This window comes from Armigeres subalbatus, chromosome 2, assembly GCF_024139115.2.
Source record: "Armigeres subalbatus isolate Guangzhou_Male chromosome 2, GZ_Asu_2, whole genome shotgun sequence".
NCBI classification, from domain to species: Eukaryota; Metazoa; Arthropoda; class Insecta; order Diptera; family Culicidae; genus Armigeres; species Armigeres subalbatus.
This window is the reverse complement of record NC_085140.1, coordinates 205,298,090-205,313,576: the sequence shown is the minus strand read 5'-3', so window position 1 is coordinate 205,313,576 and position 15,487 is coordinate 205,298,090. Positions and strand designations below refer to the sequence as shown.

General features: G+C 39.8%; 1 protein-coding gene across 1 annotated transcript; it reads left to right on the top strand.

Annotated features, from left to right (window-relative positions):
• The first annotated feature begins 2,017 nt into the window (after positions 1–2,017).
• On the top strand, positions 2,018–14,857 carry LOC134211541 (coiled-coil domain-containing protein 6). Its single transcript, XM_062688481.1, has 5 exons — positions 2,018–2,350; positions 12,216–12,342; positions 12,410–12,500; positions 12,769–13,202; positions 13,602–14,857. The coding sequence occupies exons 2-5, from the start codon at positions 12,227–12,229 to the stop codon at positions 14,296–14,298; spliced, it is 1,338 nt and encodes a 445-aa protein (XP_062544465.1). The 5' UTR covers positions 2,018–2,350; positions 12,216–12,226; the 3' UTR covers positions 14,299–14,857.
• Positions 14,858–15,487: the final 630 nt, after the last annotated feature.

Here is a 15,487-nt window from a genome sequence, read left to right as displayed (position 1 = left end):
TTTCAATTATTGGACCGATTGGAGGGATTTGGTACATAGATGCTATGCCTACCCTGCAAATAACCATGAAGCAAAATATATACCCAAGTAACCATGAAGCTATATATGCTTGTAAGAAACACAGCCCTAAAAGTTGACTTAAAGTGGAAAAGGGCAATTATAAGATCGAATTAATGGCTCATTACTTTGACATGTTGAAATAAAGCATCAGTAATGCATCGCTGCATTTGTAATGCTAATTTAGAGTATTGTTGTCTGACAGTTGATGAATAAATGCAACTTCGCATCGTTAAAACTGATCTAATGCAATTAGCATTTAGCATGCCGATTTGTGATTGATATATGTGCAATATTGTAATGCTTGGTGTTACTTGGGTACTTTTAAATAATAAAGCCCTTAAAGTTGACTTGAAGTTAAAAAGGCACTTTTATTACCGGAATAATGGTTCATTACTTTGACATGTCGAGCATCAGTAATGCATTGCTATATCGTTGTCTGATAGCAGATAAATAAATGAATATATCTTCACCGAGATCTTCACATAGATAAAAGCGATCTAATGTAATCTGCATGCTGATTTGTGATTGATTTTGCGATAATGTAATGCTTGGGATTACTTTGGCAATTTAGTATTCTTATATAGCATTTCCTCAGCTATTAATTGAAAGCTTTTATGCCCACCTTTGCATGAATATGTATCTTGTATGGCAAGCACCGTCGGTGTGCGGCAAGTACAATAATAGATACGGCATGCCCAGGGAGTCTGGAATGTTGCGCACCGAAAACATCCTATAGGCTGGACCGAAATCGCACTCGCCTTCCCCTGAATTAGTATTTTTTTTGTTCGCAAGGAGACCCAAAATGATCACGCCTTTGTTTTGAAAACAATTTGATAATTTGACAGATATAAACATGAAATGGAAAAATACCATCAATAATACGCGAATAATACATGTCATATAGTAAAAATTCGCGGAAAATACAATTAATGATGAATTTAATACACTATAATACAAAAATACTTCAATACGCCAAAAAATACGTAAATTCAAAATAATTCCTCAATACGCCTTTTCAATTCAGGCAAATGAATCGTAAATACGTGAGTTGACAGCCCCTCGGTTGGACGTGGCTTGATAGCTTAATTCGGGACAATGCTCTGTGATAGGATTTCCGATCGGAGTACGGAACCTTCTCTATCCTTCATTGATGACCTGTCACTCTAATCGCTTGCGTCCGGAACATGAGCAACAAGTGCTGAACAATCTGGACTGTGGCGAAAGCAGTGATGCCCCATACCTTCGCAAGCATTTTCCCATCTTGGCACACGAGAATGGGCAGAGCACATCATGCGATAGTCGCTAACTGAATGGAATCCGCAGCGATTTGAATGACCTGCTTCTGGCCGGCGCAATGGCGTTAAATTGCTTCCGAGTCATTTGGACCGAATAGAGGGACAGATCGGTTGGAAGTTGAACCCGTAACAGTGGTATGCCGTATCAACAGTGGCAAATGAAACTAAAAAAGCAAGCACCTAGACGAAATTTTTGTTTTAAGTTTAGCATTTATGCATCAACGAATATCAAATAAATATGTAAAGTATGTATTCTGATTCTGCTTTAAATAAATGTGTTGAAAAAAGGATAATGCTCGAATATGAATTATGAATATGTTCTTCTGCTTTTGAGAATAACAATACAATAACAATATGAATTTTAAGAATAATAAAGAGTAAAATTTACCCCTTTTTGAAAAAAAAAGTTCTTCGAATCATGAGTAAAAATTACCCCCGAAACTGACATATAAGGCGTTTACTCATTAATGAGTAAATGGTGTTTACTCTTTTAATGAGTTGAACTATTTAACTTCATAATGGGCACTTTTTTACCCATTAAAGAGTACTTTGGTGGCACAGTGTGACTGAACATTATGGGACCTTTTCGAGCAGCTCGCAGTAACGCCTCCACAAGTCATCCATCTTTTTTCTAGCAGTTTCCACTTCGCTTTTCGCTGCATGCAGTCGTTTTCGTTTCGTGGTCGTCGTATTTTCGCATTTGCATCGCCCGAAAAAGTGGTTCCGGATGGTAGTGACATTATCGTGAAAATTCCCCGTGAAATCCATCTTTTCCGTGTAAACTGCTGCGAAAGCCCGTTCACTTCCCCTCTGGGAAGATAATAGTGTATATTTGGTGCGGAAGCAGGGGATAAATAGTGTGAAAAATCGAAAGTGAAAAAGTTCCTATTGCTCATCGGAGAGTGAGGGAGCAGAAAAGGCCGAGCGCAACGAAATTGCCGTGCCGAAGAAAAAAAAAGAAAGGAGGATAGTAAAACGAACAGAAGGGAAAAGAAGTAAGTACTCTGCCACCTTTTCAATGTGCGTTCCTCGCAAATGAGAAGGCACTCCGCCCCGATTTTTTTTGTTTGCCTTGGAATCTTGGGGGGTATTTTTTCATAGCTCCCCCTGGCTATCATCCCATTCTCCATTCGTAGGAAGGATGTTTGAAATCCTCTCGAAACAGACTGCGTTTTTATTGTTTGTATTATTTTTTCAATAAATAGAATATCCAAGCTTATGTGGGAATAAGGGCGTGAATCGCAATAGAGATTTTGTTGACGACTTCCTTTTATTGAAAATAGCTACAGGTTTGTTTATTATTTTTTGTCTTTTTGGTACAACAAAGTTGTACCGAAAGGCTGTCATTCCACTCCAAAATCTAACTTTTTATAGAAGTCTCGGAGACCCTACTGACTTTATTAGAAAACTCGGGAAATATGTGAGAGATTGATAACCATTGATTTTTTTTGGAAATCTACATTTTTTGACAAAATATGTAAGGTATCCAATCATGGTTTGAACCAAATGGCAGGTATCAGATGAGCCATCAAAACAAAGACCATTTCAAGCATAATTTTTCATAAGGACGTATGTAACAAAAGTAAACAAAACGAGGTTTTTAATACAACATGACAATCACACGCGGCTTTATATAATACGCATCGATTTTACTGATTTTAGATCTTAAAATTATTTATTTCAATCTTACGAATCGATGTATGTAAAAATTTCTATTTTTGAAGTCTCACTGTTACATACATCGCTTTAACGTATGGAAACTAAAAGCGACCTATGTAACAAAAAAAGCAAAACAAAACAAAACTGCAGTTGCGCCATTCGTGCACTACGGAAAAGCGACCAATGTACAACGACGTCTGTGCAGCATACCGGTGTATGTATAATTTTATCGTTTTTCACAGTGAATTTGAATGAACTGAGCTATGATGTGAAGCACACTTATTACGTGTCATGTAATGATGCATGCCAGCGGAAAAAAGTATTGAAAAAAGATTTAGTTTTAAAACAGTTTTGGAAAAAGTTTTGCTAACTTTCTGCAAAGGATTTCTCGAATCCTCATAATTGTTACATACGTCGTTATGAAAAATTATGCTTGATTTATTTTATTATAGAGACATGTTACAACTGCGAACTCTAGTTTATATGGAAGCTTAGTTCTTTATATTTCTAAATACATCCTGGATTCACATATGTATGCTTAGTTTCATTGAAAAAACTTAATAATTACATCACTTTGATTCGTACTATGGTTTGAACTACTGGCAGCAGCTCTTAAATATAAATAATATAATACTAACTACATGCATAAAACGCTGAGGAAACCTATAGAAAAGCAAATTTGTTTTACTATTCATCTTCTCGCATTAGATTAGTAACTCCTACTATTTTAACTATTAAAAACTGTTTCGTAATTGTACGATGATATCAATCGATTACATATAAAAATGTCTATCTTTTGATATATTGATCTCACTCCTTTGTCATGAAATGTGTCTTTTACGAGCTTTTGAAATTTTCCGCTGGTAGGGAGTATATTCAGGACATGTTTAAATCGCTCAATTTTACTTCTTCAATACCGAGACCTCCTTCATTCCGCGCATCGTCTAATACCGTGGTTTTCATAAAAAATCAGAACCTTGCTATCATGGACATGGCATTATTTAGTGAAATGTTCAAACGAAGCCTTCACCTACGTGTTGATGGTGGTGGTTTGCATGAGAGTGCTATTAGATTCGACAAATCGACGTTCGAATCTTTGTTTTCGAAAGCAGATAAGGCGTTTTGAAAATATGGTATTGACTTATACAATATGTACGAAAGTTTAAATAAACTCTATCACTTCTAGTATACCTAAATATGTCATTCATACTATTTCAGTTTCATTTCTTACCAATGAGATGACATTTTCGACTGACTACAAAATATTTCTTACATCATAGTATTCTCCGTATTTTTCCGAAGGACAATCTTCCCAACACTCATCACTTTTCTACCGATTTCTACTCCTTCACTGTTGCCAGTATCGCAATATTTTTCTCAACACCATGATACGCTTTTCACTAGTTCAAACCATTATTGGATATCCTACCTTGTTAGGTAGTGTGCAAGTCAGTTCAGCAGTTGTCTAATTTTTAATTAAAAATGTTTGACCCAACCATCCTTCTTTGTTTTGCAATTTGTCATCTTTCATCAATTCTTTATTATATTTAAACTAGCTGACCTGTCGAAATTGGCTCGCCCAAAATTAATTGTAAGTTTTTGTTTTCACAATTTAAGTTTTGACGCTTGCTCTGCGACTCGATTTTATTTGGATAAAGCAAGATAAAGTATTCTGGAGGAGTAAATGTAATCGCAGAGCAAACCACAAAACTTCTTTTCATTTCTACATGCCAAGATTGGTTCCATTTTCTCGAGTTAGGCAGAAATGTGTGTTTCATTTGTATGGAGGCCCCCTTTCTGGAGCAGAGAGAGGTCTGGCACCATCATAGAAGCTTTTCTTGTCTTTAAAAACCTTCAAATGCCAAATGTGGTTCCATTTGCTCTATTAGTTCTCGAATTATGCAAGAATGTATTTTGAGTCCGCCATTTAATGGAAGAAAAGGATCCGCTGTTTCCACCAGTGGTGTTCTATTGTGTGAGTGAGCTCAAATTAGCCCATCAGCAATGTAAAAAGCTCTAGTTTACAAAAGCAATTTGGCCTCCATTGGAGTTTTGGATGGCTTAGCAAACAAGCATTTCAAAGCATTCTTTTTGTTATCGGAAGTATGCTGTTTGATTGAGATGTACAACAATGGTCCGATTTCGTTACTCCCCAATCCTGCAATCTGCTGTTGACAACCGAGTTAATTAACTTAGAGTTGCGTTCATGAGAGCAATGAGGCGGCTAGTCCAGTGTACATCACCCTTGTTTTTGAGAATCGGCCTTCCTAACGCGACTTTTCACTTTTCACTAAGCCCAAACATATGGTAAAGTGTTTGTTTTGACATTATACAATGTGGATTGTGTAAAAAGTCGGATTTTGTGGTCAATAATCGTCATTTGGGAGAAGTGTTTGTTTTCTTCTTTCGTTCGAAGAAATCGATGGTTCGAAGATCAAATGCTCAAAAGTCTACGTTGATGCTGCCTTAAGTGAAACTAAGTGCCTTGATAGGTTTCATAGACGATTCTGGCGTTCACGACCGTCCGTGTGTGGAAGCCCTTCCTAAGGGTTAAGCCAGAGTAAACGCTTTTCTTTTACATGAGTCGCGTCATCGTTCGTCGCGTTTAGTCTGGCAGGCACATTAGCCGTGTGGTATGATGCGCGGCTACAAAACAATACCATGCGGTGCTCAGGAATAGCGCTGGATTTATTGGTTTTAGTTGGAGCACCCAGTACAGAGCATGCATGGACTATGGAGGGCAGTTACTGGAAGTTACGTGATACGAAAGCGAACACATTTCAAGGAGACCAAGTGAAAGTGTATTGATTGTCAGATTGAAGGCGCACATGGTACAAAAAGTTGGATTTTTTTTTCTTTTTCGCAGTTGGCAGTTCTGAATTTCTGTTGCATTCGCTGATTTGGCAGATGGAATCTCAGCCCAGCTAACGGAAGTCTTTCACTAAATGGGCTACGAGCTTAGCCCAACGAGTGAAAGTTGACTGTACTAGAAAATTTCGGTTTGAAAATGTTTCAGAATTTCATTTAAAAATTGTTTGGAAACTCGACAATTTGTTTTTTGAAATTCTTTTTGAACTAATACATTTACTTCTAGAATTTCTACAGAAACTCTTTCGAAAATTCCTTCTATAAGTCCATCGGGAAATCCACACGAAATTCATCCAAGAATTTTCATAAAAAATTCTTATGAGTTTCAAACCAGGAATTCATTTGCAACATTCTTTGAGAAATACGTCATACATTGGTCATCAACATCTTTTATGCATTCCTTCGGGTATTCCCAAAAAAATCCGTAATGAATTCTACATGAAAGAGGAATTTCCCAGAGCAGTTCATCGAGGAATTTTCCAGAGAAATTTCCAGGAAATCATATGGAGATACTTCTGCATCTCTTCATCATCTATTTATCGACTTCAAAGCCGCATATGATACAATCGATCGGGACCAGCTATGGCAGCTAATGCACGAAAACGGATTTCCAGATAAACTGATGCGATTGATCAAGGCGACGATGGATTGGGTGATGTGCGTAGTTCGAGTTTCAGGGGCATTCTCGAGTCCCTTCGAAACGCGTAGAGGGTTACGGCAAGGTGATGGTCTTTCGTGTCTGCTATTCAACATCGCTTTGGAGGGAGTAATACGAAGGGCAGGGATTCACACGAGTGGTACGATTTTTACGAAGTCTGTCCAGTTATTTGGTTTCGCCGACGACATTGATATCATGGCACGTAACTGAGAGGATGGAGGAAGCCTGCATCAGACTGAAAAGCGAAGCTAAACGGATTGGAATAGTCATCAACACGTCGAAGACGAAGTACATGATAGGAAGAGGCTCAAGAGAGATCAATGTAAGCCACCCACCACGAGTTTCTATCGGTGGTGACGAAATCGAGGTGGTTGAAGAATTCGTGTACTTGGGCTCACTGGTGACCGCCGATAACGATACCAGCAGAGAAATTCAGGCGCATAGTGGCTGGAAATCGTACGTACTTTAGACTCCGCAAGACGCTCCGATCGAATAGAGTTCGCCGCCGTACCAAATTGACTATCTACAAAACGCTTATAAGACCGGTAGTTCTCTACGGACACGAGACCTGGACGATGCTCGTGAAGGACCAACGCGCACTGGGAGTTTTTGAAAGGAATGTGTAGCGTACCATCTATGGTGAGGTGCAGATGGCGGACGGTACGTGGAGGAGGCGAATGAACCACGAGTTACATCAGCTGTTGGGAGAACCATCCATCGTTCACACCGCGAAAATCGTAAGACTGCGGTTGGCCGGGCACGTAGCCAGAATGTCGGACAGTAATCCGGTGAAAATTGTAACCGTTGGTTACAAGTTCAACTTGTAGCTCCTCCACAAGTATATTTGAAAAACATATTTGCTCCTTAAACATTCCCATATATCCATAATAATACGCCCTTTACAGAAAAACACAACCACTAACACCATAATGGAACAGCAGCTGCACCCATATGGCTTGGTGAGTATAAAAGCACTGTCCAACTCTCACGCCTCGCACTGTTTGGGTGACAGATTCGTTGTATAACAGTTTGAACTGACAGGGCAAAATATCACCCAGCCCTTTATTGACAAATCCAAGTGATAAAAAGAAGAAGACATGCGATGGTGAGAAACAACAAAATCGTTCATGGCGATGTATACTGCGGCGATTTTAAAATGTCCGTATAAAATTAAAAACCAATTCTAATTAAAAACTAATCAATGTAAAGTGCGAGAAAAATGGAAATCTATATTTTAGGTGCATCACACGAAAAAAAAATTTTTTTTTGAATAATGAGTTCTAAATCTAGCTTTTCATTTTTCTCGCACTTTACATTCATTAGTTTTTAATTAGAATACCTTTAGAATTTTATACGAGCATTTTAAAATCGCCGCCGTATACTTCGGCATGAACGATTTTGTCGTTTCTCACCATCGCATGTCTTCTTCTTTTTATCTCTTGGGTTCGTCAATTGTTCGCCAACAGATGGAGTACTTAAAAATAGGGTGTGTGGTCAAATTGTAGACACAAAAAAATAATGCAATTTATGATGCATTAACTGCATTTCACAGGTGGGCATTTTTATTATAAAAGCGCGGTAAGGTGATTCTATCACTCTTTTCGATCGTGATCTCTGAACAGAGTAGAAGTGCGCGGCTGTGTAGTTTAGTATTGTGAAGGTAAATTATGTAGCCTTTTGTGTGAAATATCTAAAATCTAGTTTGTTCTCTTTTTGTGTTAGGTCTTAAAGCTATTGCTAGTAGAATGGAAGGAATAGAAAAGTTTTAGTAAACATGCATAATACAAAAATTAGTACGGTTAGTTATTTGCTAAAAGTTAAGTATTTCTAAAACTAATGTGTTAATTCCAATAGCTAAAAACGCAAAAGTTACTGTCCTTAAACTAAGTGACAAACAACAAATAATTTGAAGACAAACAAACAAGAGAAAGGTAATTATTTGTACTGAAAGTGGCAAATTGTAAGAGGCTTTAGTTAGTGACGTCACGGGGTATTAATTCGTGTGTTTAGGTCCGGAAAGTGGACCTTTTTCTTCCGACCTTTCTTCTATTTTCAACAGAAGTGTCCGGAGGCCGATTTCCCGGATACCATCGCGTACCTCGCCGATCGAACGCCGTCATTGACAATTCCGCCATCTTTGTCACCAGTGACTGGCAAAACACAGCTACCAACCGTCATCCCGGTAGCTCAATTCCGCCATCGTAGTCCTCGTCGACTGGCAACAGCACCATTACCATCCCCATCCCGGTGGTCGGATTCCGCCATCTCCGTCACCATTGACTGGCCAAAACCCACCACGAACATCGTTATCCGGTGGTACACTTCCGCCATCTGCGTCAACATTGACTGGCCACGCCACCACTACCAGCGTTACCGGTAGTATGATTCCGCCATCTTCGTCATAATTGACTGGCCAGAACGGTAGCTTTCGCCCGGAGGCGACCAAACACTACCCAAGAATGGACACCACGAAACCACAACAAATGATCCGGATCACGCAAGTACCCCATATAAGTGACGTCAATAATAAATTGTAAAAATGTAAAAATCCTCAGTGGTAGCCCATTCATTTAGAGCGCAGCCCTGGGTAATAATAATTCCACCGCTTCTTCGTTTTTCCGCTTTGTTTCGGACTCGAAAAGGAGTCATCAGGCCTCGCTGTCCGGAGATCCGTCGAATCGGTATTAGTTGAAGTCCTTGTGAAGGTAGTTGATTTCTATGTGCAATATCTGTGTGAATAACGTCTAGTTCCTGTTATCCCAAGTGTCCTTAAATTAGTATGAGAAAGTGAGAGATTAAGCTATCCTGATTATACGACCCTGTAGATTTCCTAATCCCCTTAATCCCTGAGCAACCGAGTTACAAAATGGAGAAGGCGAGGTGCACAGCGGGCAAGGTGGATCGATCAGGCGGAGGACGATTTGCGGACCCTCCGCAGACTGCGTGGTTGGCGAAGTGCAGCCATGGACCGAGCTGAATGGAGAAGTCTTTTATGTGAAGCACAGGCCACTCCGGCCTTAGTCTGATAATAAATAAATAAATACTTCTGCAAGAGTTCTTAAAGGAATTTACGCGGATATTTTTGTAGGTTTTTTTTAAGAGAATTTTTGAATTGCTAAAGAAGTCTGAAGAAAAAGCGGGAGAAATTTCGTAGTATTTTCCATATGATATTTCGCAGGAGTTCTCAAGGGAATTTCCCGGAAACATCCTGTAAGGTTTTCTGGGCGAAATCTTGGAGAAATTCTGAAGAAGTTTCCGTGGGAATTGCCGGGGAGATTCTTGGAGGAATTTGTGAAGGAGTTCTTGGAAAATTTTTCTTAATTTCTAAACAAATTTACAGAGAACTTACTTCCTTATTTCCAGAATAATTTATTTGTAAATGACTTTTCGGGAAAATCCTTGGAGGAATGTTGAGGAAGGAATTTCTGGAAGAATTCCCAGAGCAATGTGCGTAAGAATCTAGATCTAGATTTCGCAATTTAATTTTCATAAGAAGTTCTTCAAGAATTCCTGGACAATTTTCCGGAAGAATTTCCAGGAGGTGGGTTTAGTGAAATTCCATGTGAATTTCTCAATTCCTCGTGGTAACTTCTGAAGAGTTTGCGAAGTAATTTATGGAGTGTTCTTAGAGGAACTTAGAGGACCTCCAGAGTGAATTTCAGGAGAAATTCTATGAGTAATTATTTTTTGAAGTAACAGGACTTCTCGGGGATTTCCTGAGCCAACATCATGAAGCATTCATATAGGCACTTCCGGAGGAAACACTGATTTTTTTTAAGGAACTACCGGAAGAAATCCTGAAGGAGCTTCTTGGGGAATTCTCGCTTAACTTTTCAAAAGGTCCTAAGTAACATTTTTTTCATGAATTAATTTGAATAGCGCAATCAACAGAACAACATAAAAGCTTTTGATTGCAATACTCAAATTAATTCATGAAAAAAATGTTACTTAGGTCCTTTTGAAAAGTTAGGCGAGAATTCTTGGAGGAACTTTCGGAAGAAGTTCGAACGAATTTCAGGAAGAACTCTCGGAGAAATTCCTGAAGGAACTTTCAAAAAAATTCTTTGAGGAACTTTCGTGGGAATCCTTGGAGGAATTCCTGGAGGAACTTCCGGAGAAATTCCTAGAAAAACTTCCGAAGGAATTCCTGGAGGCAGTGGCGTCGCGTAACCTCACTTTTTACCTGTGCACTGGCCCAAAAAATGAAAATTTTGATATTTTGTCAGCCCAAATGGAAAATAAAATTATCAGAGTCGTTTAAACTAATCAAAATCTAGTTATTCTATGCATTTCCGCACACCAATTCCTTAAATTTAAGTCCAGTGCACAGGTAGATTGAGGTTAGGGAAACGCCACTGCCTGGAGGTACTTCCGGAGCAATTCCTGGAGGATCCTCCGGAGGAATTCCTAGAAAAACTTCCGAAGGAATTCCTGGAGGTATTTCCGGAGCAATTCCTGGAGGATCTTTCGGAGCAATTCCTGGTGGAACTTCCAGAGGAATTCCTGGAGGAACTTTCGGAAGAATTCCTGGAGGAACTTTCTGAAGAATTCCTGGAGGAACTTTCGGAGGAATTCCTGGAGGAAATTTCGGAAGAATTTCTGGAGGAACTTTCGGAAGAATCCCTGGAGGAACTTCCGGATGAATTTCTGGAGGAACCTTCGTAGGAATTCTCGGAGGAACTTCCGTAGAAATTCCCGGAGGAACCTCCGTAGTAATTCTCGGAGGAACTTCCGTAGAAATTTGCGGAGGAACTTCCGTAGGAATTCCCAGAGGAACTTCCGGTGGAATTCCTGGATGAGCTTCCGGAGGAATTCCTGAAGGAGCTTCCGGTGGAATTCCTAGAGGAACTTCCAGCGGAATTATTGGATGGATTTCCTGGAGGAACTTGCGACAAATTTCCTGGAGAAACTCGTGGAAGAACTTCTGAAGGAACTCCTGTAGGATCTTCCGGAGGAATTCTTGGAAAAATTCCTGGAGGAACTTTCGGTGGGATTCCTGGAGGAACTTCTGGTGGAACTCGTGGTGGAACTTCCGGAGGCACTCCTGGAGGAACTTTCGGAATAATCGCCGGAGGTTCTCTCGGAGGTACTCCTGGAGGAACTCCTGGCGAAATTTCTTAAGGAACTTTCGGAGAAATTTCTGGAGGAATTTACGGAAAAATATGTGGAAGAATTTCGAAAAATTTCTATTGCTTGGAATAAACTCACGCCACCACCGATTCCCAACGGCGTGACGCCGCCGATAAATGTTCAATCGGCGCACAGGTTCAAACATGTGTAAAGTGGCAGTTTTAAATCATATTTAACATCAGTACCTAATATTATGGTAACAAAAATTTATATTTCACGTGCATTTACTTAGAATTTAGTTCTGGGGGTTCGGCGCGGATTTGGTGCGGAAAAGGATCTCCGTTACAACCCTGCATGGGGGTCGTACAGTGTTGATCCGATTTTGCACCCAAATTTTTTTGAAAGTTTCAGTTGATCTTTTTATTTTCGCAAACAATAATGATTTCCATGAAATAACTTTCACCGCCTGTGGCTTATTATAAATAATTTCTGAGTACTTGTCAAGGATTTTGTAAGCCTTTTCTATAAGAAATAAATCTCAAATTATTTTTTCCTATAGCCCGCTAAACGTTTAAAACTATATTATTCTATCGTGTATTTTTCAGTTCCAACAACTATGGACAGCCCCTGTGAATCGGAAAGTTCCCTCGATGGCGGAGCAATGCTCCCTCCGAGCCCAGTGTCGCGGGAACAGCTACAGAAACGCATCGAAAGTTTAACTCAACAGAATAAGTAAGTTATTTTACGATTTACTAAATGCATCTTCTCTTGTGATTTCTGAATCCTACCTTTGTTTCAGAGTACTGAAGGTTGAACTGGATACCTACAAAATCAGGGTAAAGGTAATTCAAGAAGAAAATCGAGCATTACGACAGGCATCAGTTATTATTGTGAGTATTTTATTTACTTAATATAAAAGATATTTTAGTTACTAGATAAATATTGTCGCTTCGGTTCCCTTTGTTATGCTGTCCGGAACATGTTGGGTACCAAGGTGTCAAATCGTATGGATTTTCCTTCTTTGACATTTAGCTCCCCTATCATCGCCGGCAAAAGATGTTCTTGACAGCGACGACAGCGACAAACTTTATCTTGTAACTAAAACATATTTTCTTAAAATAGAATCATGTGGTCTAAAATCAAAACATATTTGTTTAGCAAGCGAAAGCCGAACAAGAGGAGGAATACATTTCGAACACGCTGCTAAAGAAAATCCAAGCCCTCAAAAAAGAAAAGGAAACCCTGGCACATCATTACGAGCGCGAAGAGGAATGTCTAACCAATGATTTGTCGCGCAAACTGGATCAGCTGCGGCAAGAGAAATGTAAACTGGAGCTTACCCTGGAGCAGGAGCAAGAATGTCTAGTGAACAAACTGATGCGAAAGATCGAAAAACTCGAGGCCGAAACATCGGCTAAGCAAAATCATCTGGAACAGTTGCGCCGCGAAATGGTGGAGCTGGAGAACACGCTCGAGCAGGAGCAAGAAGCACTTGTCAACAAGCTTTGGAAGCGAATGGACAAACTGGAAGCCGAGAAGCGCTCGCTACAGATCAAACTGGACCAACCGGTGTCCGATCCGACTAGTCCGAAGTAAGTAGTTTTCTTGTAGAGTTATGAAACTGAGTGCTAAATCAAGCTTAATCTGCATCACGACGTACTCCTAAATACCTGGCGTGTAATTGTCATGATTTATTTAAAACCTTGTTTTACTTACTTTTGTTACATAGTTCGTTATGAAAAACTATGCTTGAGTTAAATAATTCATTTCATGAATCAGTAAATTACACTGTTCCTTTTTAAATCGATTGAATCTACAACACGTTTTATTGTTTCAATTAGGTAAAGGTTTTATTGATTCAACGAGCATTTTAGGCCATTTTCAGGCAAAAGTCGACGCCTGTGCGCATTGTAGTTTTGAATTTGATTATGAACTAGACATTTTTTTTCTGTATCAACATTTCATTAAATCAATTGTCTTGACTTTTACAGAGAAATTAACCACCGCATCGAAAATGGTAACGACACTGCTTCGCAGCTTACGGCTCACATTCAAAATCTACGATCGGAGGTTGATCAGTTGCGCACCAATCTGGCAGCAGCGGCGAAGGAAAGCCAGGAGAAATCTCAGCACTTTGCTCAAGAGGAGAAGTGTATTCGCGACGAGAATAAGCGATTGCAGAGAAAGCTACAGCAAGAGGTGGAACGCCGCGAAGCTCTCTCTCGTCATCTTTCCGAGTCAGAATCTTCCCTCGAGTTCGAGGAGGAACGCTTGTTCAACGAAAATGTGTCCGCGTTCGCTGCGGCGGGTAGCAGCAGCAGTAATCGGCCCATCAGCCCCGGGGGATTGACCCGTTGTCACACATGTGGTCAGCTTGTAAGCCGTCGTACCAGTGAACGATTCATCAAGCCCGCGATTCCCATCGGTTTGAACACGTCGGCACCGAATATGCTTCATCACGCCAGCGCCGGACCGGCGTCTTGTCAGCCAGGGTCTGGGAGCGGCGTTCACTTCCCATCGATGTCCGCTGGTGCCGGTACTGCAGGAGGTGGAGGAGGCATGAGTTCCCTCAATAGTAGCATCTCTTCGTCGTCGACGCATAACACTAGCAGCAACATTTCCTTCAGTGGAAACTCGTCCTTCGTACAGCCGGCCAGTCCAATGGATACCTCAATGTGTAAGGACTAGATATGCCTCCCGAATGCGGTTAAGTAGGAGGTGAATACACATCTAATATTATTAAATAAACATGCTGATACTAGATAAAGACGAGATGAATCATCTCCAGTGCGGCCAACATGCTCGCAGGTAGGAAGTTAGATTCCGAAAATTAATCAACAAGATTGATCGGGATGTAAGCAGAATGCTCCAATTGTTACTGATTTATCATTTTTAGCATCCTATTATTTACGAATAGTCAACCAACATAACATATGATAACACATACGAACGATTTAGAAATCGCTACCTTCATAGAACTTGCATCGATAGGAGTGGAATGTAATATAGAAAAAGATTAAGGAGTGATCTGTTAGGTATGGGCCCTTAATTGAAGTGTGGAATTCAGGAGGTCGATTGCGTACGACAGAGAAGAATAGATTTGGTTAATGCTTGTTATTTGGGTGAGACCTCGTACTACATATAAAAGTGGACTGTTTTCTTTTATAGGATTTATCCTACTATTTGCACAGGACTAGTCCCTTTGAAGTGAATTTTTTATTAATACATCTGATTAATTAAAACAGGGTTGAAATTGAGTTTTCATTATAATTCTTTGCGCCGTAAATTGCTAGGTTCAAGTTACCGGATGGCCTTAAACACACAACCGCAAAAAATAAAAGCGATGAGACAGGAGCAAGCTCTTAATTCGGAGGCACAGAAGAACAGACATAACACTCGGGACGAGGACGATGAATTCGTTCGTTAAATGGTCCATGTATTATGTGTGTTTGTCTTTTCGATTATTCAGAATTTCCTCAACATCCTTACAGCCGTTTCTTGTCCACGCTACAACTATACGTTCAAAATTTGTTGAAAAATCGGTAATGTTTGCAGCAAACCAAATGTTTCATTTGAACTCCCCTTTGTGGGATTGAAAATCGGGTAAAAATATGCTCTTTTTTAAGCGACGTTCGAATGAATGGTATATAATAGTGCTGTCCAATGAGTAGCTCGAAGTAGCTCAAAGTTGTTCCCGTCCTGCTCGTTCTTTTTTTGTCATCAAACGGACATGAGAGGGATGGGAATAACTTCGAGCTGCTCATTGGACAGCATTAATATAGACAAGAATGGTTTCGATCATTTAGGAATTTGGGTTTGATCCTTTAGTAATTTGGGTAATTTGGCAATGAGTCATTTAAGAAGCTGAATTCAAAAA

Coding starts and splice junctions, on each gene's coding strand:
- LOC134211541 (XM_062688481.1), top strand. CDS start 12,227: ATGGACAGCCCCTGTGAATCGGAAAGTTCCCTCGATGGCGGAGCAATG. Junction 12,343..12,409: donor AGTTTAACTCAACAGAATAA/GTAAGTTATTTT, acceptor CCTTTGTTTCAG/AGTACTGAAGGTTGAACTGG. Junction 12,501..12,768: donor GACAGGCATCAGTTATTATT/GTGAGTATTTTA, acceptor ATATTTGTTTAG/CAAGCGAAAGCCGAACAAGA.